Raw genomic sequence first — 23,768 nt, 5'->3', positions numbered from 1 at the left:
ATTCCGTCTGGGAAAGTTTGACGGTACGAAGAATTCTGCGTAAAACCGTAAAATCTCCGATCAAGTTGAAACTTACCCCTTAGGCATTCGACCGCTCCGACTCCGACTCGTTCCGCGCCAACTTTTGCGCCCTGTCTCCCGTTCGCCCTCATTCGGTCTCATTGTGTGTTCTCTGGAGATGGAGGAGGTGTACATGCGCATTTTCACGTCAACGCCTCGAGACGAACTCTCGGGCCAGTGTTTTGCGGCTACGGTAAGCGTCGATCACGCGAACGTGACGGTACGGATACCACAAAGTGCCGCGCCAGTGTAAAATGTAAGCCGATGGTACACATTCTACCGGCGTTGGTTTGCGTCTCGCGGTACAGACTGCCGACCGCCGCCGTGTCACCTTCTCCATCCCGTGGTGACCAAACCGTGCGGAGAAAGATGTGCGTCTTGGGCCGGCCACCGGTTTCACAGCCGGGTTGTGTAAGATGTGTCCAGCGGAGTGTGTATGTGACGGGTACACTACACCCGGGCATCCGAACAGCTGCCTGGCGTATTAATTTCTGGTACGCTGTCATGTAATGAAATTATTTTACATGCTTTCTAATTATAGAGTCTCGAGGAGTGAGTGGTGGTGCCGTTGTTCGCCGTTCGTGTCTCGTATAGTGGCGATTCCTTAAGGATGGGGTTTTCATACCTTGACGTAGTTGTGCTTGACGTAGAGTAGAAGCAAGCAAGGCTAGGATGGAATTGTTTCTCGCAACATGAACCGTGTTGACTAAATTCATTAAATACCGGTGACATTTCAGGAGCCCGGAGCCTTCGCTCTCCCTTGCGCCCGTTTCTAATCCCTGCCGGTCTTTCCCTTTTTTTCTGCTGGAATGTGCGGGAGCGGTTCGGTATGAGCGTCATGATTGAGTCGCACTTTAATGGTTTATGCAAACGAGCAACGGTTCGGCAGGTAGTTTCGTGCTGGAATTTATGTCAAAAATTTGTCAAATGATGGGTGTATAAAGCATACAAACGTTTCTACAAATGAAGGCTAGACGATGAAATGTGTAACGAGGCAATCTCTATCCTACCGCCAATGGCTGTATAAATGGTGTAGCGGTTGTAATGATGAGATTGTCCAGATGAGATTGATACCCTCAACTTGCCTGTGGTGTAGAGATGGGTAAAATGTACAAAACCCCGGAGCTGGTTCCGAACGATTCCAAAAATTTTAGGAACCAATTCCGGAAGGTGAGTGCAATTAGAACCGATCGCCCGAAATCCTCGGAATCGACGGAACTAGTATTATGCTTAATTAATCTTTTGAGAAGAGTCATTAGTATGAATCTTTGCTATGGAGTTATTAAAATTAGGAATCGACTCCTAAAAGACTCAAGAATCCTAAGAGCAGGCGGATCAAGCCCTGTAGCGGTTGTAATGATGAGATTGTTTAGATGAGATTGATAACCTCAACTTGCCTGTGGTGTGTAGAGATGGTTAAAATGTACAAAATCCCGGAGCTGGTTCCAAAAATTTTAGGAACCCGTTCCAGAAGGTGAATGCAATTAGAACCGATCGCCCGAAATCCTCGGAATCGACGGAACCAGTATTATGCTTAATTAATCTTTTGAGAAGAGTCATTAGTATGAATCTTTGGTATGGAGTTATTCAAATTAAGAATCGACTCTTAAAAGACTCAAGAATCCTAAGAGCAGGCGGATCAAGCCCTTTTGGAAGACTGATGACGAGAGGGGGAAGACTAAGGGGGAGTCGTAGTCTGTAGGTATCTATGGGTATGTGACGACTTAGATTCCGGATGGTTCACACTGGCTCGCAACTGTGAGTGAGCTTCAGAGAACCCATAACTAATTCAGATGATCCCAACAGTTCCGGACGATTCCAAAAGTTCCGTATGATTTCGATGATTCGAGCGATTCAGAATGATTCCAACGGTTCCGAACGAATTCGAATGATTCCGGATAGTTCCAACGGTACCGGGCGATTTCCGACGATTCCAAATGATTCCGGACGGAACTGGTAGAACTCCGGAATCGGAACCGCAGTCACACTAGCTGGAACCGAATCGGAACCGTAGGGCTCCAGAGAACACATCACTACTGTGGTGTATCAAACCTGACATTCACCAGCGGTCGAAAGGTACGGGTTCCTTGAAGATTACTTAATTCTTGAATACGATTAAAGTCTAGCAGAATTGGATTGTAATGACATTGTACTACCTTCGATTGTGTTATCTGTATCCTTTACATTCTGTGTCAAGGACGGTTCCTAACTGTACATATCCGTTTAGTACCTAGGAAGCCCAGGAATTGCTGAGATATTTCGAACTCATTTGCTACTGATGTGGATGTGTGGGGATCAAACCACTCTCGTTGCTTTCCTGAATGCAACTAAACGCTTGTACTGGCCACCAGGAAAATCAAAAACCCCGGTCATGGTCAATTTGCGCGTTCAAAAGGCGGGCAAACGGAAGCGATCCAATTTGCGTGAGCGTTGGTCTAAGGTGTGGTACTTGAAATTGAAATAGTCTTTCCCTTGTTGTACCCAAGCGTGGCGCATTTCCATGGAGCAAGGAAAGCAAGACACAACAAAAACCCTCATTCAACCGAAGTCCAATTTCATGTCCGGCTTACAAATCTCTAATGCTGTTGCAGCACTTAAAACGTCAGCAGGCAACGTTAAACAAAAAAACAAATAGAGAAAACAGAAAAATCAAGATACCGGACCAGTTGGAACACGGGAATATTAACGGGCAGACGGCCAGAAGAGTGCGCTGTGTAATAATAAGCACACACTAATTGAGCCGTTAAATGAACGACGGCGACGAAATGGCATTTTCGTTTCGTTCTACGTCCTTGCGCGCCGCGGTGGATGATAAACGCGACCGCGGCCACCATTTATGCGATGATTGTGTGGCCCTGGTGGAACGGGAACGGCAGCGGAAGCAAAGCGGAAAGAAATCCTCTCTCACCCAAAAGGCCCCGGACGTTGGCGATAACGGGCCGCCGCATGTCCTTGATTAAAAAGTGACCTTTTTTTTGTTGTCGGTTGGTCCGTTTCGTCCGCAAAGCACTCGTCAGCCGGCGCTCACCGGGGGCACACACACACACACAACGGATAATTGCATATTCTTTTTTATGGCGAATCCCATTAAGTAGCAGAACCCATTGCTGATGGAGGAGGATGGGGGGAAGCTAACGGAATAGTGGGGCGGGAGGTGGCAACAACAGGGGACGCTTAGAGGCATTTGTTCGTGAACATTTGGTTGGTGGATTAGTACGTGATTCGGATCCTTCCACGAAGAAAACCGAGAAAAGGCCCACTGCTCTCGGTCGACACACTTAATCCGCTCATGAGGTTTGAATGGTTTGGAGCATGATGGTTACGCTATTATAAAGTCAAAGATGTGGTCCAATCCATGCGAGAACCGCACAAGGAGAAGCAGGGAATGAATATCCTTGAAAGCAATCCATAAACTAATCGACGGAACTCTGATAGCTACAAGAGTGTTGCTTGTACCTTCCAATGACACGTAATCCGGGCTCCCACGTCAGTCAACCGTTCAGGTACAACACGTTGACCGTGTCCTCAAGAATATGGCCCCATTTCGCATGCACACCGTTGCACCGCTCGTTCAATCTTGCAGTTGAGCGCCCTTCTCCTTCTTAACCTCACTTTCTTAAGCCACACCTTTTTTTGCAGCGGATTTACGAGGAAAGTTCTTCTTCAGGTCGCTTATCATCTTTAGCAGAGCATGGGTAAACATGGTACGAGAGGTAGGAAACATGCAAAACGCGTCTCCTTCCCCTCCAATTCACTCCGCAAAGCTCGCATCGCCAAAGTGCGTCCCGTACAATGCGAAGAGTTTGATTAAAGTTCCCGTTCTTGTGGCTCGTACAGCGCCGAGGGAATGTGCGGGCAAAGGATGCACCGCGTTCTTTAATACGAGCGAGAGCGTGCAGACGGATGATGGGGTGAGACTGTTGAGGACGTGCTTCCTTCTTAAGATTGAGTAGCAGAACAATAACAACAACAAAAATGTACATCAACCGGACAAGAGACGGCGAGCACACGCTCTCTCTCTGCGCGCGTCCCTGTCGCAGAGGACACACCGTGAGTGCTACATCAACCGAGACATGAACAGGAAACGCTATTATCTTGTGATGCATGCACGGGATCAGGAACTTGGTTGGTGTGGTACAAAACATAGAAAAAAAAAACACGAAGCCTAAAGGAAGATGTCTCCCGCTTCCTGTGTGGGGAAAGGCAAGCACTTCTACACACGGTGAAGCATGCATTTTTGCATGCATGTATGCATAGTTTATGGGGGTGAACAAGATGCATCCTGCTACGCTTGACAATGCCGATGACAGCTAGGGCGTGCGCTCCGGCGTTGGCCAAACCAGTCCTGCCTGCATGGAGGGAAGAAGGTTCCACCTTCTCCACAAGGAGAACCAGAAGGACCGATGTCCGGACAATGTTTGTTGGTCTGCACAGCAGAAGGAAAGTGTGTCGGTTCCGGTACGTAAGAATCGGCACGAACTCTGCGACGCGTCACGCCCTCTTTTAGAAGCGAGCGATGGGGGTACAACGTGAACTGGAGATAGCCTACACACTGGCGCCATCTGCCGGAAAACCGGTCCATATCGCTTTTGGACTTCTCAAGATTTACTGGATTTCACACCAGAAACGTTCGCCAACCAAGGATTGGTAGGGGTTTTGCTAATATTAGCGTGGAACTTACGGCGACTTGCGGGACCTGATGAAAAGTTTGCATATGTCGCGACTAGACTGACGGGCGGTTCTATTTACAGCCTTACGATACAGAATTATAATACATTTCCAGGGTTCCACCTTCAAATTGGACAGCGATAGAAGCTGGTTAAGGATTTTAAGTGTCATAGCTAAATATCTTATTCAATAAAATATTCGATCTGGCGACTCATCTCCCTGGCTTGAAGCCATTTCTTTGCTGGAAGAATATGTAATGGTACTTAGCCGAGGACTGAGCATATCGACTCCAGTCCAATTTGCTGCTATACCCGCATCAGGGTGTCGGGAATGCGTGCCGTACATTCCACATCCGCGCAGAGTAGACCGTAAGTGCCCCGATCGACTTTCAAGTGACGTGCATTCTGAAGCACTCTGTGTCAGGAATCGGGTGTCGGGTTACAACAACAATTGCACGATGGTCACGTTTCAAGTTTACAGAGCACACACACACACACACACACACACACACACACACACACACACACACACACACGAGCGCAAGATGTTTGAAAATGGTAGCCCGTCGTAGGAACCCAGGAAACCGAAGACGTAAGGCGGACTTTTTGCGGTGGGGTTCCAACACTCGGACCAATCGAGTACGGAGTTGGTTTGGGCTTTCTCAAACATACCGAGAGCAACTTGCACGATAAGATCAATACGCAATACCTCAGCTGCTGCTGCTGCTGAAGGTCCCTTCTCATGCACCCAGGAATTTACCACACATCATTGACTGGGCACTTCTGAAGGTATATTAAACGTCTTTACTGTTTGCCCAGCTCAGGAGACCGCTCTTACCACCCCCTGCGTTCCTGTGTCTGTGTTTGACGTGTGAGAATAGCAATCAGTCACCTGGAAGCTATCCGTTCCTGCGAATCTATTACATCATAGAAACTTCCTTCGTCGGTGTGTGTGTGTGTGTGGGTTTGGCATGGTGAACTTCAGGGAACATGTAAATACTTGTGCTTCAAGGGTGACTTACGTAGACGCGACCTTTATGGCTATGCTAAACCAAACTGGATGTTTGGTTCAAGATGCTGGATTAATCTTGCACGAACTTTCAAATTTGACAAAAGATTGGGAGTAACTAATCCTTGAAAGATACTTTAAAGTTCAATTCGTATTTTTTTCCGACGTTCAAGAATGGACGTGTGCCCCTTACGGGTATTTCTCCAATAAATTCTGTCGAAAACAAAACGAAGAACTATTTTTTTAAACTCGTCAACCGTATCGCTAGAATGTCCTTCGGGGAAGGGTACCCAGTAACTTTCTACCACGGCACATCGATCGATTGATACCGACCGACCGAGAGAGAGAGAGATACCGGAGACATGAAATATTGATGCTTCTACATCGTTCGATGAACTGGTCATTTGTCAGGTTTACAATGGTATTAGACGAGGGGATTCGAATTTTCGGGGGAAAAAAAACAACATTCAAACAGATGGCCGAGGAGATACGGATTAGAAGAACGAAAAAGGGGTAGCAAAATGTTTGGCTTCTTTCCGCATGCATGAACCACAACCACCCGACGAGGTACCTAGCCGGAGGATAAATGATCTATTATCGGTACGGGTGGGATCGTCTGCAGCACATGACTTTGTAACACCTGTCAGTTGGGATAGTAACGTATGTGTTTTGGTTTTCCATCGCTTTGCAAAAGGGGTCGAGTGTGAACGGCAACAGGATATGCTGCTTTGCTTATGGCAATTTGCTGGTTAAGTTGAGAAAGTTGATAAAAGAGGGCTACAAACAAATTGTTAAACGAGAATCTTATCCCTCAAAGTATAATATTACTGGCATTCTAAGAAAAGCTAGCGCTCGTCTCGTGGTGCCGTGTTGACGAGTTGACGATTTGCGAGTATCCAGCGACGTTCCTATCAACCGTTCCTAAAACATCCGTAGCCTCACTTGGTTCGACTGAATCTGAACATTACCCAGAATTACATTGGTACGTCACATCAAACAATTTCTTTACGCAAAGAATAATAAACTTACTCTTTTCATTATCGCTTTCCTCATCCCATTTTTCCCAACCACGCCTCGTAATGGCCCGGATTACTCATGTAAATGCTCTCTTATCAACATCAAGGATCGGGCCGTTTTGTGTGTATCCCAACCCCCTTAACTTCCGATGCGAGCGCGGGTGTGTGCGTGATGAATGAGCCGGAAATGAATGCCCATGCTGCCAACAGGTGTCTCCGTGGCCACCTGCTGAAGGAAGGGCTGAATATGAGCGTGAAATTATGGCACTCCAGGCAACCACGTGCCTTACAAAACGCTCGCCCAGCTCCCACCGAATGCTTGCGTACTAATTTGGAGTGTAATGGCCGCCATTTCCTTTTCCAACTGGGACCAGGTATGATTTACATATCTTAGCGACGGGATCGATGGCAACTAATTAAGGGGGTGGCATTTTCACTAAAGCAGCCTTTTACTTTAGCTGCAGCTTACGCTTTTCGATGTTTAGCTCTCGGCGGGATATTGTGGGGTATTTAAGTGTATTTTAATACGTCAGCTGACACGCGTATGTTTTTATGTGAGATTATTTTTATCACACTTTAGTATTAAAGCGTCATCTTAAACTTTTGTAAAAGATAAAGATGTCAACATGAGTGATAAACGTAACTTCCTGGTGGGTTTCATCAAGCATATCCTTATCAAACATTCGGAACAGAACGAAAATGACATTGCAAATCTTTACACCCTAATCTGTTCCAGAGACATAAACCGGTTCGAAACACTCAATTAAAAAAGGGGTACAGAATAATTGCTTGCACTTGCAGATAACTCGACCATCGGTGCTCACAAGTCGTCTAATCGTGTTTCCTCTGAAGGAAGGGTTAAATAAAGAGTATGGTCATGTCCGATACCGAAGGCTCTTCCGCTTTCTCGGTCAAGATCAATACAAAACGATCTCGCCCACTTTCACAGGCAGAGTCATATGCAATGCCACACAATAACGCTTCGACCCGCGGGAGCGGAGGAATCGCTTATCAGCAAGCGCTGACCTCCGGGCCTGGTTGTGTCGGCCGAACCTAGCGAAAACGCACGGAAAGCGATTATTCGTCAGTTAGTGTTTGCATTGCGCCCGGTTGTGACGGTCCTGCTGGAGGAACCGAAACGTATTTCGCTGTTAAATACAAACCGTTTGCTACAAAGTTTCTAAACAAAACAAAAAAAATGGAGCGCTATTTGCGATTTTACATAAAATTCCAAGGCTATATGATCGGTGTGTTCACGGTGCTGTTGTCGGTGCTATTGTCGCTTGTGATATACGAGAATAATCCACCGTACTATCCGATGGAGATGTGTAAGTTGTCCAGTGTTGCAAGTAGTTGCTGGAAAAATTACTCCCGCATCCCGCCAAGCGCACAGTCTAATCCCTTTTTCGTCCATATTGTGTGCATTAACTACGCAGATTATGACTTCCGCTTCATGGGCAGTACGGCGATAGTGTTGGGACTGTTCTGGTTTGTAGCTGGTGTGGCCTTCCTGTACGGTGTGTATCGCGAAATCAAGCAGTGCTTGCTGCCGTTCGCTCTGCTGTATCTGCTCGATTTGTTTCTGCTTGCCATCCGGGACATTGTGATGGTTTGGCACGACCGTCGCTGGTACACCATGGTGTTTGTGAACATACCGTCGTTGCTGGCAGTGCTGTGTATGTGTCAAGCGTGTGAACCATTCTAAGCGCCCCCGATTCGAAGCATATATTAACATAAAAGCATTCTTGTTATTTTTTTGTTTTGCAGACATCACTTGTTACTTGTTCATGACGCTGATCGCTTTGGCTCGTTTGTTCAGCAGCGATCCGAAGCCGCAAGCGGGTGATAATTTTGTACGGTTCAACAACGGCATCACCAATCCAGTCGCAATCGACGAGGAAGCTGCACTGGTGGCGGAATAACTCGCATGTGCTGGATTCTGTGCCGTTGCCTATCGGTGTATTGTGTGTATGCTTAGCTCAAACCCCGCGGCATCAGTAGTTACGGTCTAATCTTTCATGTTACCGCGTTATCGTCGTATAGAAAGCTTTGTTTGTGATTGTTTCTTCTATAGGAGCTGTTTAATTTAAACAGCAAACGAAACACGCTTGCTGATAATGCATCGAGTGTATCTTTTTCATCGAACTCTCTCCACCAACTATTATAGTTTTAGTAATAAAGTGTGCATATAGTGCTATCATACAGTTTGTAGTGTTCAATTCAGAAGCATTTATTAGAAAGGTAACTTTGCCATTGTTTTAGAAGCTATGTTAACTCACTTACTGTAACTTGTCCTGCAGAAGGCTGCATGATGTGTAGACGGCTTTGCCTACACACTGCCTTCGTGTTTTACATTTAACCACAACCTATGCGACTTCTGGTATTGTGCGGTTCGTCGAATTGCTGGTTGTGTTTGGCTCCTCGACAACGGTCATCTCGTTGCGATCGAAGCGCACAAACCCTTCGGTCCGCTCAGATTCAATTGGGTCCACGGTAAAAAGTCGATGCAGCGCAAACAGACTGGCAAACACGTACGGTACGACTAGAAGACGAACGTCGTTCATTCAGTAAGAAATCTGGATATCACCAACAAATTGCAATACTCACTTAGCGTAGCGATGAATAGTTTAAGCGTCATTATTTCTATAAAAAACCCATGGATTACCATGAGGTAGAATTCGCGCAGTATCAGCAATGAGAGATCCAATCCGAACACGACCACGTACGGGTATATAAAACGTTTATCTTCCTGTGTAAGAAATAACACACATCATAGTATACTCAGGCAAAGTTTCTTGGGCTGCACAGTTGCGATATTTACCTTATATATAGCATGTGCTAGACACAAGACGGCTGCGGCCCAGGAGAAGCCAAATATTGTAGCCACGAGACCCCCAAAACGAAGATTTTCAACTGAAAGTACAATAACACAACGACATCAAACATACGGACAAACCTTGGAAGTGATCGAAATGCAACGAACGCTATTACTTTCACGCTGGCCATTGTCGGATATCGCCGGTGTGATCACCACCACCATCGTTAGCGTAAGCATCGCGATCATGCACGCCTGATATTTGATGAACCATCGCAAATATTTATCCATTGCGAATTCAGCAACACACTACGCACACAAACGATCAACGTTCGCTTCCGGATATCGGAATTAAATCATTATGACCGGCACCTGCTTCGACTGCAGCTCGTTGCGATCGCTCGGAACGCTGGTATTGTTTTATTTACAACACAAGACCGACCGATCGAGTCGAACTCTGGTGTTCTGACGTTTCAGCGAACGATCGATTGCGTACCGTTTACAGCGGAAAATCGAAAGCTTGAGATCGCGTTCAGATCGGTGCACGAATACGAAGCAAACTTAACGATGAAAGGTTTCATGAAATATTTGAAATGTTTCACAATTGCGTGCGTGCGTGATCTGTACGATCGTGTGTTTTACATTGCATGACGTGTGTGGTGATTACCAGTGTTACTTTTGTAACAAACGAAAGACCCATTTTGAAGTTTTCACTGATTTATTTCTCCAACCGGATAGCAAGTAAGAAACAAATATAAATAGACAACTCAAAATAGTGGTCGAACGCGTCTTTCCTTTTTAGCTTTCTTTTCGCTACTCCCCCTGCAGTCTCCATGTTCAGCCGTGGCCCTAGCTCTCCCCTCCGTTTATACTGTCTGTTGGAACTTGACAACTGTCATTTTGAAATGTTTCATTTTATGGCTAGCAGCGTCAACACCCCCACCCGTAACGTCCCTCGTTCGCAACGATGGACTTACAGTATTTCCATAGCTGCTAAGTGTATAACTGCTCGCCTCAAGATTTTTCCATTCGCTAGTCTCACATCCACCTGTCTTACTCGATTGTCTTTTCCCCGTATTCTTTTTTCAACTCTACCTCTCAACCATTCATTTCGATTCCTACCCTCGACAACGAACACTAAATCACCAACCTTCAACTCTTTCTTATCCTCATACCATTTACTCCTCTGGTTTATGGACGACAAGTACTCTTTTGTCCATCGCTCCCACATCCTATCAGCTAAATGCTGCGAGCGTTTGAACTGGTTCCTCAATCCTTCAGCTAGATTATAACTTTCGCAAACCGCAGTACACGACCCAGGTGCCCTCAAGAATTGGTTAGGAGTAAGCGCTTTTGGTTCTAATGAATCTTCTGCCAGATAGGTTAACGGTCGAGAGTTAATCATTTCACACGCTTCAGCCAACGTTGTAACAAGGATTTCGTCTGTCAGTGGCCGGTTGCCATCCAGCACCCGCATCGCTTCTTTCACCGACCGAACCATCCTCTCCCACACGCCGCCCATGTGTGGAGTTCCAGGTGGGGTGAAGTGCCATGATGTTGACGCCGAGATGACCTTCTCTGCACACTCGTAGAAGATCCGTTTAATACGTTGTAGCTCGCTGTCAGCACCTCGAAAACACGTCGCGTTGTCGGAATAGATGTCGTCTGCCTTCCCGAACTTACTTTCGAACCGTCTAATCGCCATCATGCAGGATTGGGTTGATAGACTGTGGACGACTTCCAGGTGTACCGCCCTTACGGTCAAACAAGTGAACACAGCTACCCATCGCTTCTCCTTGCGCCGCCCAACGGTGACCTCTAATGGACCGAGATAATCGACCCCGACTGCGCTGAATGGACGAAGGTTTGGTGTTGTTCTCTCAATAGGTAGCGGCGCCATTCTTGGTGTAAAAGGTTTGCACTTGTAGACTTTACACCAAGTGCATTGACGACGTATCTCTTTGATCGCTGCTCGAAGTTTCGGGATTTTAAAATGTTGCCGCATCTCGTTTAAGACCGTTTCACTATTGGCATGTCCGTAGGACTCGTGATAGTGCTGAACGATCCTTTTTGTGATATTGTTCTGTCTTGCCAGTATTTTCGGATAACGTTGGTCGAATGGAAGATCGGGGTTGTTAGTCAGTCTGGTATCCATCCGCATTATTCTATTTTCGTCTAACACTGGAGAATACTTGTATACTGGGCTCTTTTTCTTTATCTTTCTTTTAGCCCTTTCGTCTGAGCTGTCAAGATTCGCGTTAAGGATACTCATTTCTTCTGGGAATGATTCCCACTGTGATTGTCTTACCAAATTGGTCTCTGCTCTTTCCAACTCTTCTTTTTGTAATGGTATCTTTTGAGCGATCACATTACCTCTTAGTGATTTTGAGAGCCTTTCAGTTGCTTCTATTGTGTGGATTGCTTGTTTTTGCCTCTTTCTTACACAGTTGTCGATGAATCGATTTACGTATGCCATAACACGAACTAATCGTTGCCAGGTTGGGAGTTGTGGTGATGAAATTACGGAGTGAAATAGCACTATCTTCCGGGTGTCTTCTTCAGTGCTTTCTATAACTTCATCTTGAGCAGGCCAATTTTCTTCAGGCTCGTAAAGAAAGGCTGGACCTTTGAACCATTCTCCATTCATATCTAGTGGAGGACCTTTACCCCATTTGGTCATAATATCGGCGACGTTCAGTTGAGTTGGCACCCATCTCCAGTCTGTTTTGTTGGTAAGCTCCCATATTTCGCCTATGCGAAAAGCTACAAATTGCACGAATTTATGTTGTTCAGAATTGATCCAACTGAGAACAGTTTTGGAGTCTGTCCAAAATGTGCATTTTTTTATCTTTAATGAATGAGTATCAATGATGGTGCGACTGATTCGAGCCCCTAAAACCGCTGCCATCAATTCCAGGCGAGGAATTGTTTGTCGTTTCAATGGTGAAACTTTGCTACGGGACATGGCGAGTTTACAGCGAATTTTACCTTCAGCCAGAATACGGAGATATGCTACACATCCGTATGCGTGTTCACTGGCATCTGTAAATATATGTAGCTCGATCGATTCTATGGCATTCGAATGTGTTGCGTCTAAGTAACATCGAGGTATTTTTATGGCTTTGATCTTCTCTAGAAGCTCTATCCATCTGTGCCATAGAGCTATAGCGTCTTCATTTATTTCGTCATCCCAATCACATTTTGACCTCCAAAGCTGTTGAATGAGGATCTTGCCATGAATGGTGAAAAGCGAAATTAAGCCCAGAGGGTCGTAAAGACCCATAACACAGCTGGTTACAATTCTCTTCGTAGGCACAACCATCTCTTCGATGTACGGCTTCAAATTGTCTCGCATCAAAGTTGAGAAAGATAACATATCCTCTCTTGGATCCCATATCACGCCTAATACCCTTTCGTTGGAGGTCTCTTTATCTTTATTGAAGTGTATTGGGACTAATTCCTTTGTTTCTCCAAAGCTTTCGAGGAATTCTATTGAGTTCGAAACCCAATTGCGAATTTCAAATCCTCCTTTACGATGCACTAGAGTGACCTCTTTCGCCAGTTGTATGGCCTGTTCTACCGTATCGGTACTATCAAAATAGTCGTCTACATAGTGTCGCTTTATGATTGCTTCGGTTGCTTCAGGAAATTGATCTTTGAAGTCGCTTGCATTTTTATTCTTAATGTGTTGCGCTGAGCAAGGTGAGCATGCCGCTCCAAATGTTGCCACGTCCATCACATAGGTTCCCATCGGCTCATTTGTAGATTTTCTGAAGACAAATCTTTGAGACTGTTTGTCCTCTGCCCGTATCTGGATCTGGTGGAACATTTCACGCAAGTCTCCACCAAACGCGATTCTCTTTTCTCGAAAACCAATGATCACTTGCATGAGGGGAACAAGCAGATCCGGGCCTTTAAGTAACTCGGTGTTGAGTGACACTCCTTTCACGGTTGCAGCTGCATCCCATACGACTCTTACCTTGCCAGGTTTCTTGGGATTCAATACTACATTAATCGGCAAATACCAGACATTGTTGGATGGTGTGTTATGTAACTCCTCCGATGTAATGAGATGGGCATAACCTTTTCGTTGATACTCTTCTATTTGCTGGCATAAGTTGTTGTGTAGTTCAGGAGTTTTCATCAGTTTCGTTTCGAGTTGCTTAAAGCGTTTTATCGCCATGGAATAGTTTTCTGGAAAATTTCGTTCTTTTTCTTTCCATAACAGTCCCGTCTCAAATCGCTCTCCCACTCGTCTGGTTGTGCGTTCTAAAATCTCCTTCGCTCTTTTGTCTTCAATGGATTCACTGGCAGTTGTGGTGACGGATTCTTCCAATTTATATTGTTCTTTTATGAGCTCATACAGGTCTTCATTGGTTATGCAATTATGATACCCGATGTTGTTATTTGTTGCACCAGACTTTGTGTAGCCATAAACAGCCCAACCCAGCTTCGTTTTCACTGCAATAGGGTCATTTTCTTCTCCGGAAACAACTTCTAAGGGTGTGAACATATCAATGTTGTTAAGTCCTATCATGATCTCTGGTCTACCCGTATACGATGGCACAGGAATTTTTTGAAGATGTGTGTAGCGTTCTTTCAATTTGTTCGGATCTAATCGTTGAAGTGGAAGATCTAAGCTTTCGACTGTGCGCGCATCCCTCAATAGCTGTAGCTCTGTTGAACCTACGGATGATACTGATAAGCTTAGTTTCTGTGACCCCTTCTCCACTCGTTCAATGCCAGCCGTCCACCGCATAGTCAGGTCTTCTGGGACACCGTCCGCCCCAAGACGCTCCACTAAACGACGTTCTATCAATGTTACAGATGCCCCTTCATCAAGAAAAGCAAGAACAGTTATTTTTATGCCATTATGATAAACATCTACCGGAACCACGCGAAATAACATACTTCCATTTGCATCCACATGCGCACTAGTACCGTCAATTTTTATAGATCCTACCTGTTCATGCAGAAGAGGGTGATGCATTTGGTTACAATCCCCTATATTACATCTCGATGGCACCATGCACTTTCCTTTATGCCCGTTAAGACACAGCTTGCATAGTTTGTGTTGCGTTACGAGCTCTTGCCTCTGCTTTAGTGTTGATTCCTTAAAAACAGAACAGTTACGCAGGCGATGATCCGTTTTGTCACACGCAAGGCAAGGTTTTCTCTCTGGTTGCGCCGTCTGATGATGTATCACCGTTTCCTTCTTACGTGCATCTTTTTTCGAAGATTGAGGCATATATTCACTGATCTCTAAGGTGGTTTCGAGGACTTCAGACACCACTTCGTTCAGGAAATCCGTGAAGGTTCTCAGCGATGTAGAGTGATGACCTCGTTTAAAGCGCGCCCAAGCTCGCTTGTCCGCGTCTGGAAGCTTTTCCACTAATTCCTGTATCAACAGCGGATTGTGGAGATGGTATTCAAGTTGCGAAGCTTCTAGATGTTCACAAAGTATTTCAACCGCGTTGGAGAACGGCAAGAAGCTTGTCATTTCATTGGCTTTAGGAGCTTTTGTTTCGCGCACCTTCGTTAGCAAATTGCGCAAAATAAGCTCAGTTCTTCCGTATACTTGTCTTAACTTGTCAATAGCCAGTGGTACTGATTCCGGTCGAATTAGCTTTCCTCGAACTAGTTCCAGTGCCGGACCTTTAAGACAATCTTGCAACCGCACGAGGTTTTCACTTGTCGTATAACCGCATGCTTTGTTTGATGCATTAAATGCACCGTAAAACCTCGACCAGTCTTCAGGCTTTCCATCGAACACAGGCAATTTCTGAGAAATTCCACGCCGAGCTCGTCGCTGTTCTTTGGTCGGCTGTTTTTCTTCTTCTTCTTCACTAGAAAAACTTTCACTCCCTTCCGAAGAACTTGGTATAGGTTTCACCATTTTCTTTTTTCCACTTTTCGCGTGTTGCTTGCGCGTGTTGCGCATTACGCGTCGGTTTTTACCAACACTACCGTCACTTTCGTACTTAACACGTCGATGTTCTTTATTTGACTGTTCTTCTACTTCTTCTTCACTAGAAGAACTTTCAACACTTTTCGAAGAAATTGGTGCGGGTTTCAGCTTTCCCCTTATTCCACTTTCCGCTTGCTGCTTGTGCATGCTTCGCGTTACACGTCGACTATTACCATCACTATAGTCGCTTTCGTCCTGGAATAACAGCTTCTTCTTGGAAAGCTTTGGAATCGCACCTTTATTCTCTGGCGTCACTTCACCAACACCATTATCCTCGGCATCATGGCCGCTTTTTGTCGGCTGATCGTCCATTTTGTTTTTTAATGTTCAATTCACGTTACCGTACACTTTAGTCTCTCTTCAACACTCACTATCTATTCAATTCACTTTCCTGCAAATCGAACCACGCCGTAATTTGCACAAGCACTCTTCTATACGTCGCACCGTATCTTTTTGCCGCACAAAGGACGCGTTCTGAGCGTGAAGTAGTTTTGCGTCTATCGTTGTATTGGTAGCGTCTGTGGATCACCACACCGTTTTAGAAAGCTCTTTCGAAAACTGCATTTCGTTATTTTGAGAAATTTGTTACTTTTGTAACAAACGAAAGACCCATTTTGAAGTTTTCACTGATTTATTTCTCCAACCGGATAGCAAGTAAGAAACAAATATAAATAGACAACTCAAAATAGTGGTCGAACGCGTCTTTCCTTTTTAGCTTTCTTTTCGCTACTCCCCCTGCAGTCTCCATGTTCAGCCGTGGCCCTAGCTCTCCCCTCCGTTTATACTGTCTGTTGGAACTTGACAACTGTCATTTTGAAATGTTTCATTTTATGGCTAGCAGCGTCAACAACCAGTTTAAACCGAAATTGAGATTTGATAACATTTAATGTTTGATAATCTATTCAACATAGAGTGCTGCAAAACAATAACGTCTCTTGATAATGATGTCCAATCACACGGCGTGGCATTTACTGAATCATCATCACTTTGTCCGTTTCTCGATCCTCATTGAATACAAATACGTAATTCTCTGGGTTCATGTAATTAAAAATATGTCGACACATTTATCAAGAGCACTGAACGGCAATCGTCATTTTAACGACTTTGGCAATGATAATTTCTAAAATAGAACAGCTTATTCTTTTCTTCGTCTCAAGGCGCGGTTGATCCCTTGTGTTTGTACCACAAAGATCAGATAAGATCTTGTACCTCATCCTTGATAAAGTATTTTTTCTACAGATGAAGACACATTTTCGTGTTAACTATCCAATGAAAAGCAAACAAAATTCGGTAGAAAACAAGTGTCGAACACGTGGCATTAAGACACAGAAATTGGAACACATTTTGTCTAAAAACATGCCCCGAAGCGCACAGCATGCTGTGTGTTGACACTTCTAACGCAACCTCACACACTGCTTGTCACCTTGCTCGTTACATGATTGCGATCGACAAGGGACCACCGTCGTACGCATATGATCCCGACTCTATTCCGCCACTCTATTCCTCCGATTCGGTCACAGCCGTCGATGCGTATTTGCTTATCGCATCGTGCGCGTCTTTCTACCGTTACATTGCAGTGGGGTACTCCGAGATCAGGTTCCCAGCACACCTCCGCTCTTGCGTATGCGTGTGCGTGCGCGACTACGTGCACATGTTGTTTTGCCCGTTCTGAGTCTGCGACGCGGTACCCCAAATTCCACACCGGTGCGCCGCTGGTTGGGAATGTCGGGAAGATGTGTTCAGTATGCAATGCAGCGAAGTGAGTACCTCGCCGCCTAGACCCCTAGTGGCGCTTTTTTTTCTGTCGTCATCAGCAGCAGCAGCGGTTTTGTCGGGTCCTCGCGACGCGACGATGCCCTAGTATTGGTGGTTGCCAGCTTCGTACACAACAGTGATCCGGATTATCGCGCGCGCACAACACAGCCGAGGTGGCCGTTATGTTGACCATGCCGTTTGCCAGTAGGCAGCGAGAGCTTGACCGCCTCAAACGAGTTTTCCTCGGCGCGACTGGTGTGGCGTGTGCGTATGTGCGTGTGTGCCCGATCGTGAACGGGTATATCGGGGGGATCCCTGCCGCTTCATTCCCACACTGCTGCTGTTGATTCCCTCCGGCTAGTCGCACCTCAGTCGCTCGCCAGTTCCCAGCCAGAGAACAATCGATTCCCTGGAGTGGATCTACTGATACGTGCGCGTGCTTAGACATCTCGCAGTGCGAGCGAGTCCCCAAAAGAGTCCCCGACCGACACAAGAGTGCACCATGGAGCGCCCCCTAAGACGGTACGTGAAATCCCACGGGTATGCAATCGCCATATCTGCCCTGTTTTTCGGCTGCATCTACGTCGCCAGTATACTCAACGAAGATCAGCTGAGTCGCACCGCAAGCGAATGTAAGTGAGCAAACGGGGAGGGGGAGGAGGAGACCCAGTCGAACTTCTCGCAGTAGTTCCCTGCGGCCACACCACCTTCCGAAGGGGTGGTGGCTCTTCACTGGCAGAGCGAAGTCGATTTGTTAGTTATTTTTAGTTGTAATAATTTGCGGGACCTGTTTGGTGATGTTTATTTTGTTTTGCGTTTACCTTTTCCCATTTTTAAAACAATGGTGTCGACGTGTTGTACCATCTTCCGTGTATGTGTGTGTGTGTGTGTGTGCCACACCCGTCTCCCCCACAACGCAGATGCTTTCTTCCGCTCACGACCGCTCGAGCAGTTGATCTTTTCGATCGCGTGGATCGTCGCTGGGTTGATCTTCCTGCTGGGGCTGATCTGCGAGCGTAAGGAAACGATCTTTCCGTTCGCCACCATCTTTCTGGTCGAGTGGAGCCTCATACTGGTGCAGCTGGTCAGCAAGTTGGAGCACCGCAACCTGCTCGAGGTGATCCTATCGGCCGAGGCAGCAGTGTTTCTACGTAAGATACGCGACTATTGAGATTCGATCGACGTGTGTACTGTACGCTTAATCTGTGTTGCTCTTTGCCTCCCTGATACAGTGGTGCCGTTGTACGTGGGATACACGCTGGTCATACTGTACCGCGCGTTTGACAGTCTGTGCAAAGATGACGAAGACATCGAGCAGGCACGGCGTCCGGTGAAATTCTTTTTCGGCGAAGATCCCGACGATACCTACAGCTAAAGAAGCGCCGCAACTTCAGTGATTAGTTGTAAGGTTAATTCTAAGCACTAGATCCTACTTTAACTTATGAATAGCGGATGTGTGATGTTGAGGCAAAAACCTCGGACACAAGAAATAGTAAAATCTTCCCGCCCCCCACAAAGTCATGAAGATTACGGTGCGCCGTTGTTAACTTCTTGCCGCCATTGTCTAGCAGCTTCTGGCACATTGCTATCTCGAAGCACACTCGAAGCATCCTTCAGCGATGGCCACAACAACATTCTGATGACGTAAATCGCATTACTACCCTATCAATCGTACCGCAGCTTTTTCCATTTGTGATTAATCACCAAGAATCGTCTCCGTCTCCGTTGCTGGGGAATTCGTGTTAGCGTTGGAAGAATCTGCTCCCGAACTCGAAACGAGTCCCGGGCAAAGAAAACTGAACTCATCGGCCGTAAACAAACGCGATAAGGATGGTTCTAGGATTGGTGAACGAAACACTATCTCTGCCCGCTGGTTCGCGTATCACGTGAAACAGCACCAAACTGGAATATCGCGTATCAGTTTCCCGCCGTACATCATCAGCGCACGTTGGAATTGGAATTGGAAGCACCGAAGCGCTTACGGCTCCCGCAGCATGGAGCCTAAGTTCGGTGCGTACATAAAGTTTAACGGCTGCATTATAGTGCTCATAGTCGGGTTTCATGTAATTGTAAACGCACATCAGTGGATTGTACAGTTGCAGAACCGGGGCGAATATCGTTTCCTCGAGGGTGAGAAAATGGGCAAATGGGAAGATGGGCCGGCTGATGGCCGTGGTAGCGTTGTTGATGGTTTTAATTTGAACTGTCCGTGTGTTATTTTTCATTGCATCACACACCCTGGCAGGTCTTGGAATGCGCCATCATCCCGCGGTAGATGGAGTGTTTCAGATTATGTGGATTATTGCCGTAACTTCGCTGTATCAGGCACTCTGGCTGGTAGGTGTTGTGGTTTCACGGAACTGTCAATCCACCACGGCCGGCGGGTGGTGGTGGCCCTGGGTTTGTTGCGTTCGATTCGCATGGCTTATGAGCGTGGTTTTTATTGATTGACAGGAGGTGGGACTGTTGCTGTACCCGATCGGGTTCGTGTTCGGTATAGAGACGCTGATTATTTGTGTCGGGGACGTGATCAAGCGGTGGAACGATGATGTTGAGGATTGCTACCTGCGCAGAGGTCAAGATGCAGTCCTGTTCTTCGGTAAGCTGCCACTGTGTGAGCGTTCATCCTTTCTTTATTCAATTCTCTATTCTTCACCCTTTCTCCAGCGGTAGTAGTGTACTTCTACTACACTTTGTACATCCTGAAGAAATTGTTTCGATCGGAAGATCGTAAATGTAATGCCCTACCACCAGCACCAGGATCGGTGCAAAGCCAACCATCCTACCCATTAGTAAGGGTACACTAGAGACAGAGGACAGCAAAAAAAGATGTTCCTTTTCTGGGCAGCTCAATTGACTGACAACCTCTCTAATGGCAAGCTCGTGTACGCGCGGGCCATCTTTATCGGCAAACTGTTTGTTTACGTTTTAGTGAACGTTGTGTGCCCTAGGCTGCTGCTGCTGCCCCTCAACTATCGCCAGATGCCTCCAGACTCGGGGGAGTCACAAACCCCACATATATGTGTGAACGAAGGCCGGCAGAGACAAAACCGCTCGCTGTGCTGTTGTTGTTCACTATGGACGACGTCTCGTTATCGGATGAAAGCATCAATGTTTACAAGACACCCAAAATTATCGGCAACACTTGCGCTCATTGATGAGACATTTGACGGTTTGGTGTAATTGTTGCACTGGTTGCTAGTCACCGAACACAAAGAGAAGGACATTACCGCTAACTTTCCGTTGACCCATTCGCAATGAAAGTGGAAAGGTTGTTGGCTGTCATGTGTGCAGGAACCGGGGGTTTGTGATGGACTAGAGTGTGTCAAGGTTGTCACTTTTCAATGTAATGTTTTGTTTTGGGCAAGTAGTTTGAGATCCTACTTAACCGTTTTGTTGTGTCTATTTTGTGATGTGTGATGAGACGTGTGATGTGCGAGACGAATAATTCGAATAAAACAATATAAGTATCATTTTTTACGTTAATTTTGTAATTATTAATGATATGATTATTTAATGATGACATTTAAAATAGTTTATTTACGTTGAACAAGAGTTCTAACAGAAGAGCATCAGAAGAGAAATCATCAGTTTTATCTCCTTTAACTCTTCATATTTGGGGCGGTCCGGTGGCATGATGGTAGCGGCGCCATCCTTCACACGAACGGACCGGACCAAAATCCCATCTGGACCAATGCTTCAAGGATTGATTCTCCGGCTACGTGGTAAAATAAGTCTATACGGCCATATGAAGCCGTTCCAACGAAAAGAAAAGCTTTGCCTATCTGTCTCTCGGCATTGGATGATGTTTACAATTACTTAATTCTATAGTCCACTCAATCAATTGTTTCATAACGCAGCAATATTATCAACAATTGGCAGGATTGAGCCTCAATTACTGGAGAGTTCCGAGGTGCGGGCCCGGTGGTGTATTTGGTAGCGCCAGCAGTCCAACACGACACAGGACGTGTCCAAAATCCCACCTGGTTCAATTAATCCATACGCAGGACTGACTGCCCCAGCTACGACTATATCAAAGTCAAAGAAAGCGAGAAGGCAGACCTTAGACCTCACGCGGTTGTTGAGCCAAAGACTTCAACTCCTCGCTTCAATTTCCTTCTAGGAAACCCCAAACTGTGTCCCAAACTGTGCAAAGTTGTTGTTTCATGAAACACTTTCCTGATGTTCGACAGCAGTTTGGCAGATTTGAGAAAATCGATCAATATCTAACGAGATGAAACATACACCAATTCGACGGTTTTCGCATAAATGGGAAAGTTTTGTGTGAAAATGGTATTTTCCATGACAAATTATTGGAAATAGAAAATTGGGATTTTATTGAAACAATTTACTGATCTGGACTGGCAGGAAAGCAGCTTCTTCAATATCAAGAATTTCATTCAGCACTTCCAAAACTCCAAAACTCTTGGGTTCTTTTTCGGTGTAGAACATAAGTTTAAATCTATTTATTTCTTGTCCGTACACACACTCTTCGTATGCCCACGCCAAAAAAAACTAAACTAAACGAAAGTCGATCATATTGGTAATGTTGCTCCCTTCAAGAACGTATCAGTAACGCCACTGGTAACTTTTACCGGATTTGCATCGGATTTCAAGTACGAGCTTTGACATTTTCCTACACTTTTGATACAGCGTTACCACCAAACCATCCCCGAACGGATGGTAATGCACGGAAATGAGGATATTCTCTTGTGGAGGGAGTGGGAGCCCATGCCCAAATTCGATTACCAACAACCAGTAACACTGTTACGCAGTATCACTTGACTGGAAAGTGCAAAGGTCAACCGGTAGTGTGTGCGCGCGATTCCTGTGTGGGAGTTGAACAAAGTGGTCCAAAAAACGAAAAATCGATGAAAGCGAGCGCGCCACCATCGAAATTATGTGACCTTTTACTTTTACCACCGAAACACGCTCAAAATTCCACACACAGTGTGTGTGTGTGTGTGTGTGTGTGTGTGTGTGTGTGTGTAGTACAACCGGCCGAGAAGGATCCTCGATGTGGCAAGCCCACATATAGGAGCCGAGCAATCATTTATATTGCTTCTGCATTGTTCCGGTTGTCCAACTGTCATTTAGCTGTTGTTTTAACGTTATGTGATTATTTCGCTTTTAAATTAATTTTTATTCTCCCTTTCTTCCGTCCAATCCGAACCAAAAACAAAACAAAACAAAAATGTTGACTGCTTTTTGTCGCAAAAAGTAGAGGATGCCGAAGCGGACGAAGAGGACGGACAGAACGGCCGGAGTGACGACCGGAGCGAACGGGGCGACCTCAACGGCGAAAAGGAGAAGCTGGACGAGGAACATTCGCTGCGGGACGACGGTTCACCGGAACCGCCGAATGGGGAAATCGTGTCAATACTCCGCAAAAATGGATCCCTGCTCCAGAGCCAGTAAGTATGCGGCGGTGTTACCCCATTCGGGCGAAAAGGAAACAAATTCCAGGAATTGAGCCTGTGAAGGAGGAGGCGGATGCCGAGCGGTGGGAACGATTTTCCAAACACCAATCATCGAACCGGTGCTTACTGCTTATTTCCCTTCTCTGTTGTTTTTTTCTTGCTGCGGCACCGTTCCCAACACCGATGGACACGATGAAATTGCAAACGATGCTGCTCTCTCTCTCTCTGTGTGCCGACCGGGTCGGCTTTCCTCCAGGGAAATATCCTCCAGCCAACAGAACTTCTTCCGAATGCTGGATCAGAAGATCGAAGAGGTAGGTTTTTTTTTCGGGGTTGTTTGGGGAAATTGAATTGTTTCGTTCGTATCACGCGTAACAAGCGTGTTTTCTTTCGCATGTGTATGTGTGTCTACGTGTTTGCTGCCTTTTGTTTGTGTTTCATTTTTCCACCCGACGCAACATGTGTGCTTTGTTGGCGACGATGTGTCCTGCCAGAGCCGAGCGGGTTTTGCACAGGGACCTCAAGACGGTGTCCTGTGCACTTGTTGGCCGAGAGACGCTGAACTTTGGCGCAAAGAGTAAATTGAGTTTGGAATCCAATCAATTCTGTTTATAGTTGTTTTGTATGGGCTTTTCATGCGGCAACCACCGCTTTTGTTGCGGAGTGAACAGAGCTGGAAGCTGCTGATTCGGATTCCAGGTAGTGCGATGAATCATCTCCTACTATGCTGTCCAAAACAGTCCAGTTACGGGGAAAACGTTTATTCTATCACGTGTGGAGTGGTTCGCGGAACAGGTTAACAACGTGCCTGCTGTATAATGGTTCCCTTTTTTTCCGCGTGGGGGCGTCTTTTGTAGGGCCCAGATTATGACTCGAGCAGTGAAACGGAACAAGCGCTGGAAGAGGCCCGCCTGAATGCGCTGGTGCAGCACTGGGAGTCGGCCAGCTTGACCACGTCGATGTGTTCTTCCACCAGTCGGTCCCTGCAGGGAACGCCGGTCCGACAGGTACCGCTCAGGTAAGTCACACCCCCCCCTCCCTCGGCCAACCTCCCATCC

General features: G+C 46.1%; 5 protein-coding genes across 5 annotated transcripts in view; 4 read left to right on the top strand and 1 right to left on the bottom strand.

Moving 5' to 3' along the window:
- The window catches only part of LOC128305475 (putative cyclin-dependent serine/threonine-protein kinase DDB_G0272797/DDB_G0274007), a 64,457-nt gene that overhangs the window by 14,457 nt on the left and 26,232 nt on the right, over positions 1–23,768 (top strand). The window contains exons 2-4 of the mRNA XM_053042946.1: positions 22,512–22,704; positions 22,967–23,024; positions 23,568–23,728. Coding sequence (XP_052898906.1) covers positions 22,512–22,704; positions 22,967–23,024; positions 23,568–23,728 — 412 coding nt within the window. The remainder of the gene's footprint in view (positions 1–22,511; positions 22,705–22,966; positions 23,025–23,567; positions 23,729–23,768) is intronic.
- LOC128305481 (uncharacterized) lies at positions 7,951–8,902 on the top strand. Its single transcript, XM_053042951.1, has 3 exons — positions 7,951–8,080; positions 8,189–8,428; positions 8,520–8,902. Exons 1-3 carry the CDS (start codon positions 7,951–7,953, stop codon positions 8,672–8,674), a joined length of 525 nt encoding a protein of 174 aa, XP_052898911.1. The 3' UTR covers positions 8,675–8,902.
- LOC128305477 (uncharacterized) lies at positions 8,964–9,973 on the bottom strand. Its single transcript, XM_053042948.1, has 4 exons — positions 9,744–9,973; positions 9,574–9,665; positions 9,360–9,501; positions 8,964–9,294 (listed from the first exon to the last, which is right to left on the bottom strand). The coding sequence occupies exons 1-4, from the start codon at positions 9,856–9,858 to the stop codon at positions 9,119–9,121; spliced, it is 525 nt and encodes a 174-aa protein (XP_052898908.1). The 5' UTR covers positions 9,859–9,973; the 3' UTR covers positions 8,964–9,118.
- On the top strand, positions 17,710–18,794 carry LOC128305478 (uncharacterized). Its single transcript, XM_053042949.1, has 3 exons — positions 17,710–17,922; positions 18,211–18,441; positions 18,523–18,794. The coding sequence occupies exons 1-3, from the start codon at positions 17,793–17,795 to the stop codon at positions 18,663–18,665; spliced, it is 504 nt and encodes a 167-aa protein (XP_052898909.1). The 5' UTR covers positions 17,710–17,792; the 3' UTR covers positions 18,666–18,794.
- Positions 19,110–20,704, top strand: LOC128305479 (uncharacterized). The gene is made up of 4 exons (XM_053042950.1): positions 19,110–19,420; positions 19,536–19,627; positions 19,745–19,889; positions 19,958–20,704. Exons 1-4 carry the CDS (start codon positions 19,285–19,287, stop codon positions 20,095–20,097), a joined length of 513 nt encoding a protein of 170 aa, XP_052898910.1. The 5' UTR covers positions 19,110–19,284; the 3' UTR covers positions 20,098–20,704.

Source organism: Anopheles moucheti, chromosome 3, assembly GCF_943734755.1.
Source record: "Anopheles moucheti chromosome 3, idAnoMoucSN_F20_07, whole genome shotgun sequence".
In the NCBI taxonomy this organism is placed as follows: domain Eukaryota; kingdom Metazoa; phylum Arthropoda; class Insecta; order Diptera; family Culicidae; genus Anopheles; species Anopheles moucheti.
Note: the sequence above shows the minus strand (reverse complement) of the source record. Positions and strands in the feature narration are given on the sequence as shown.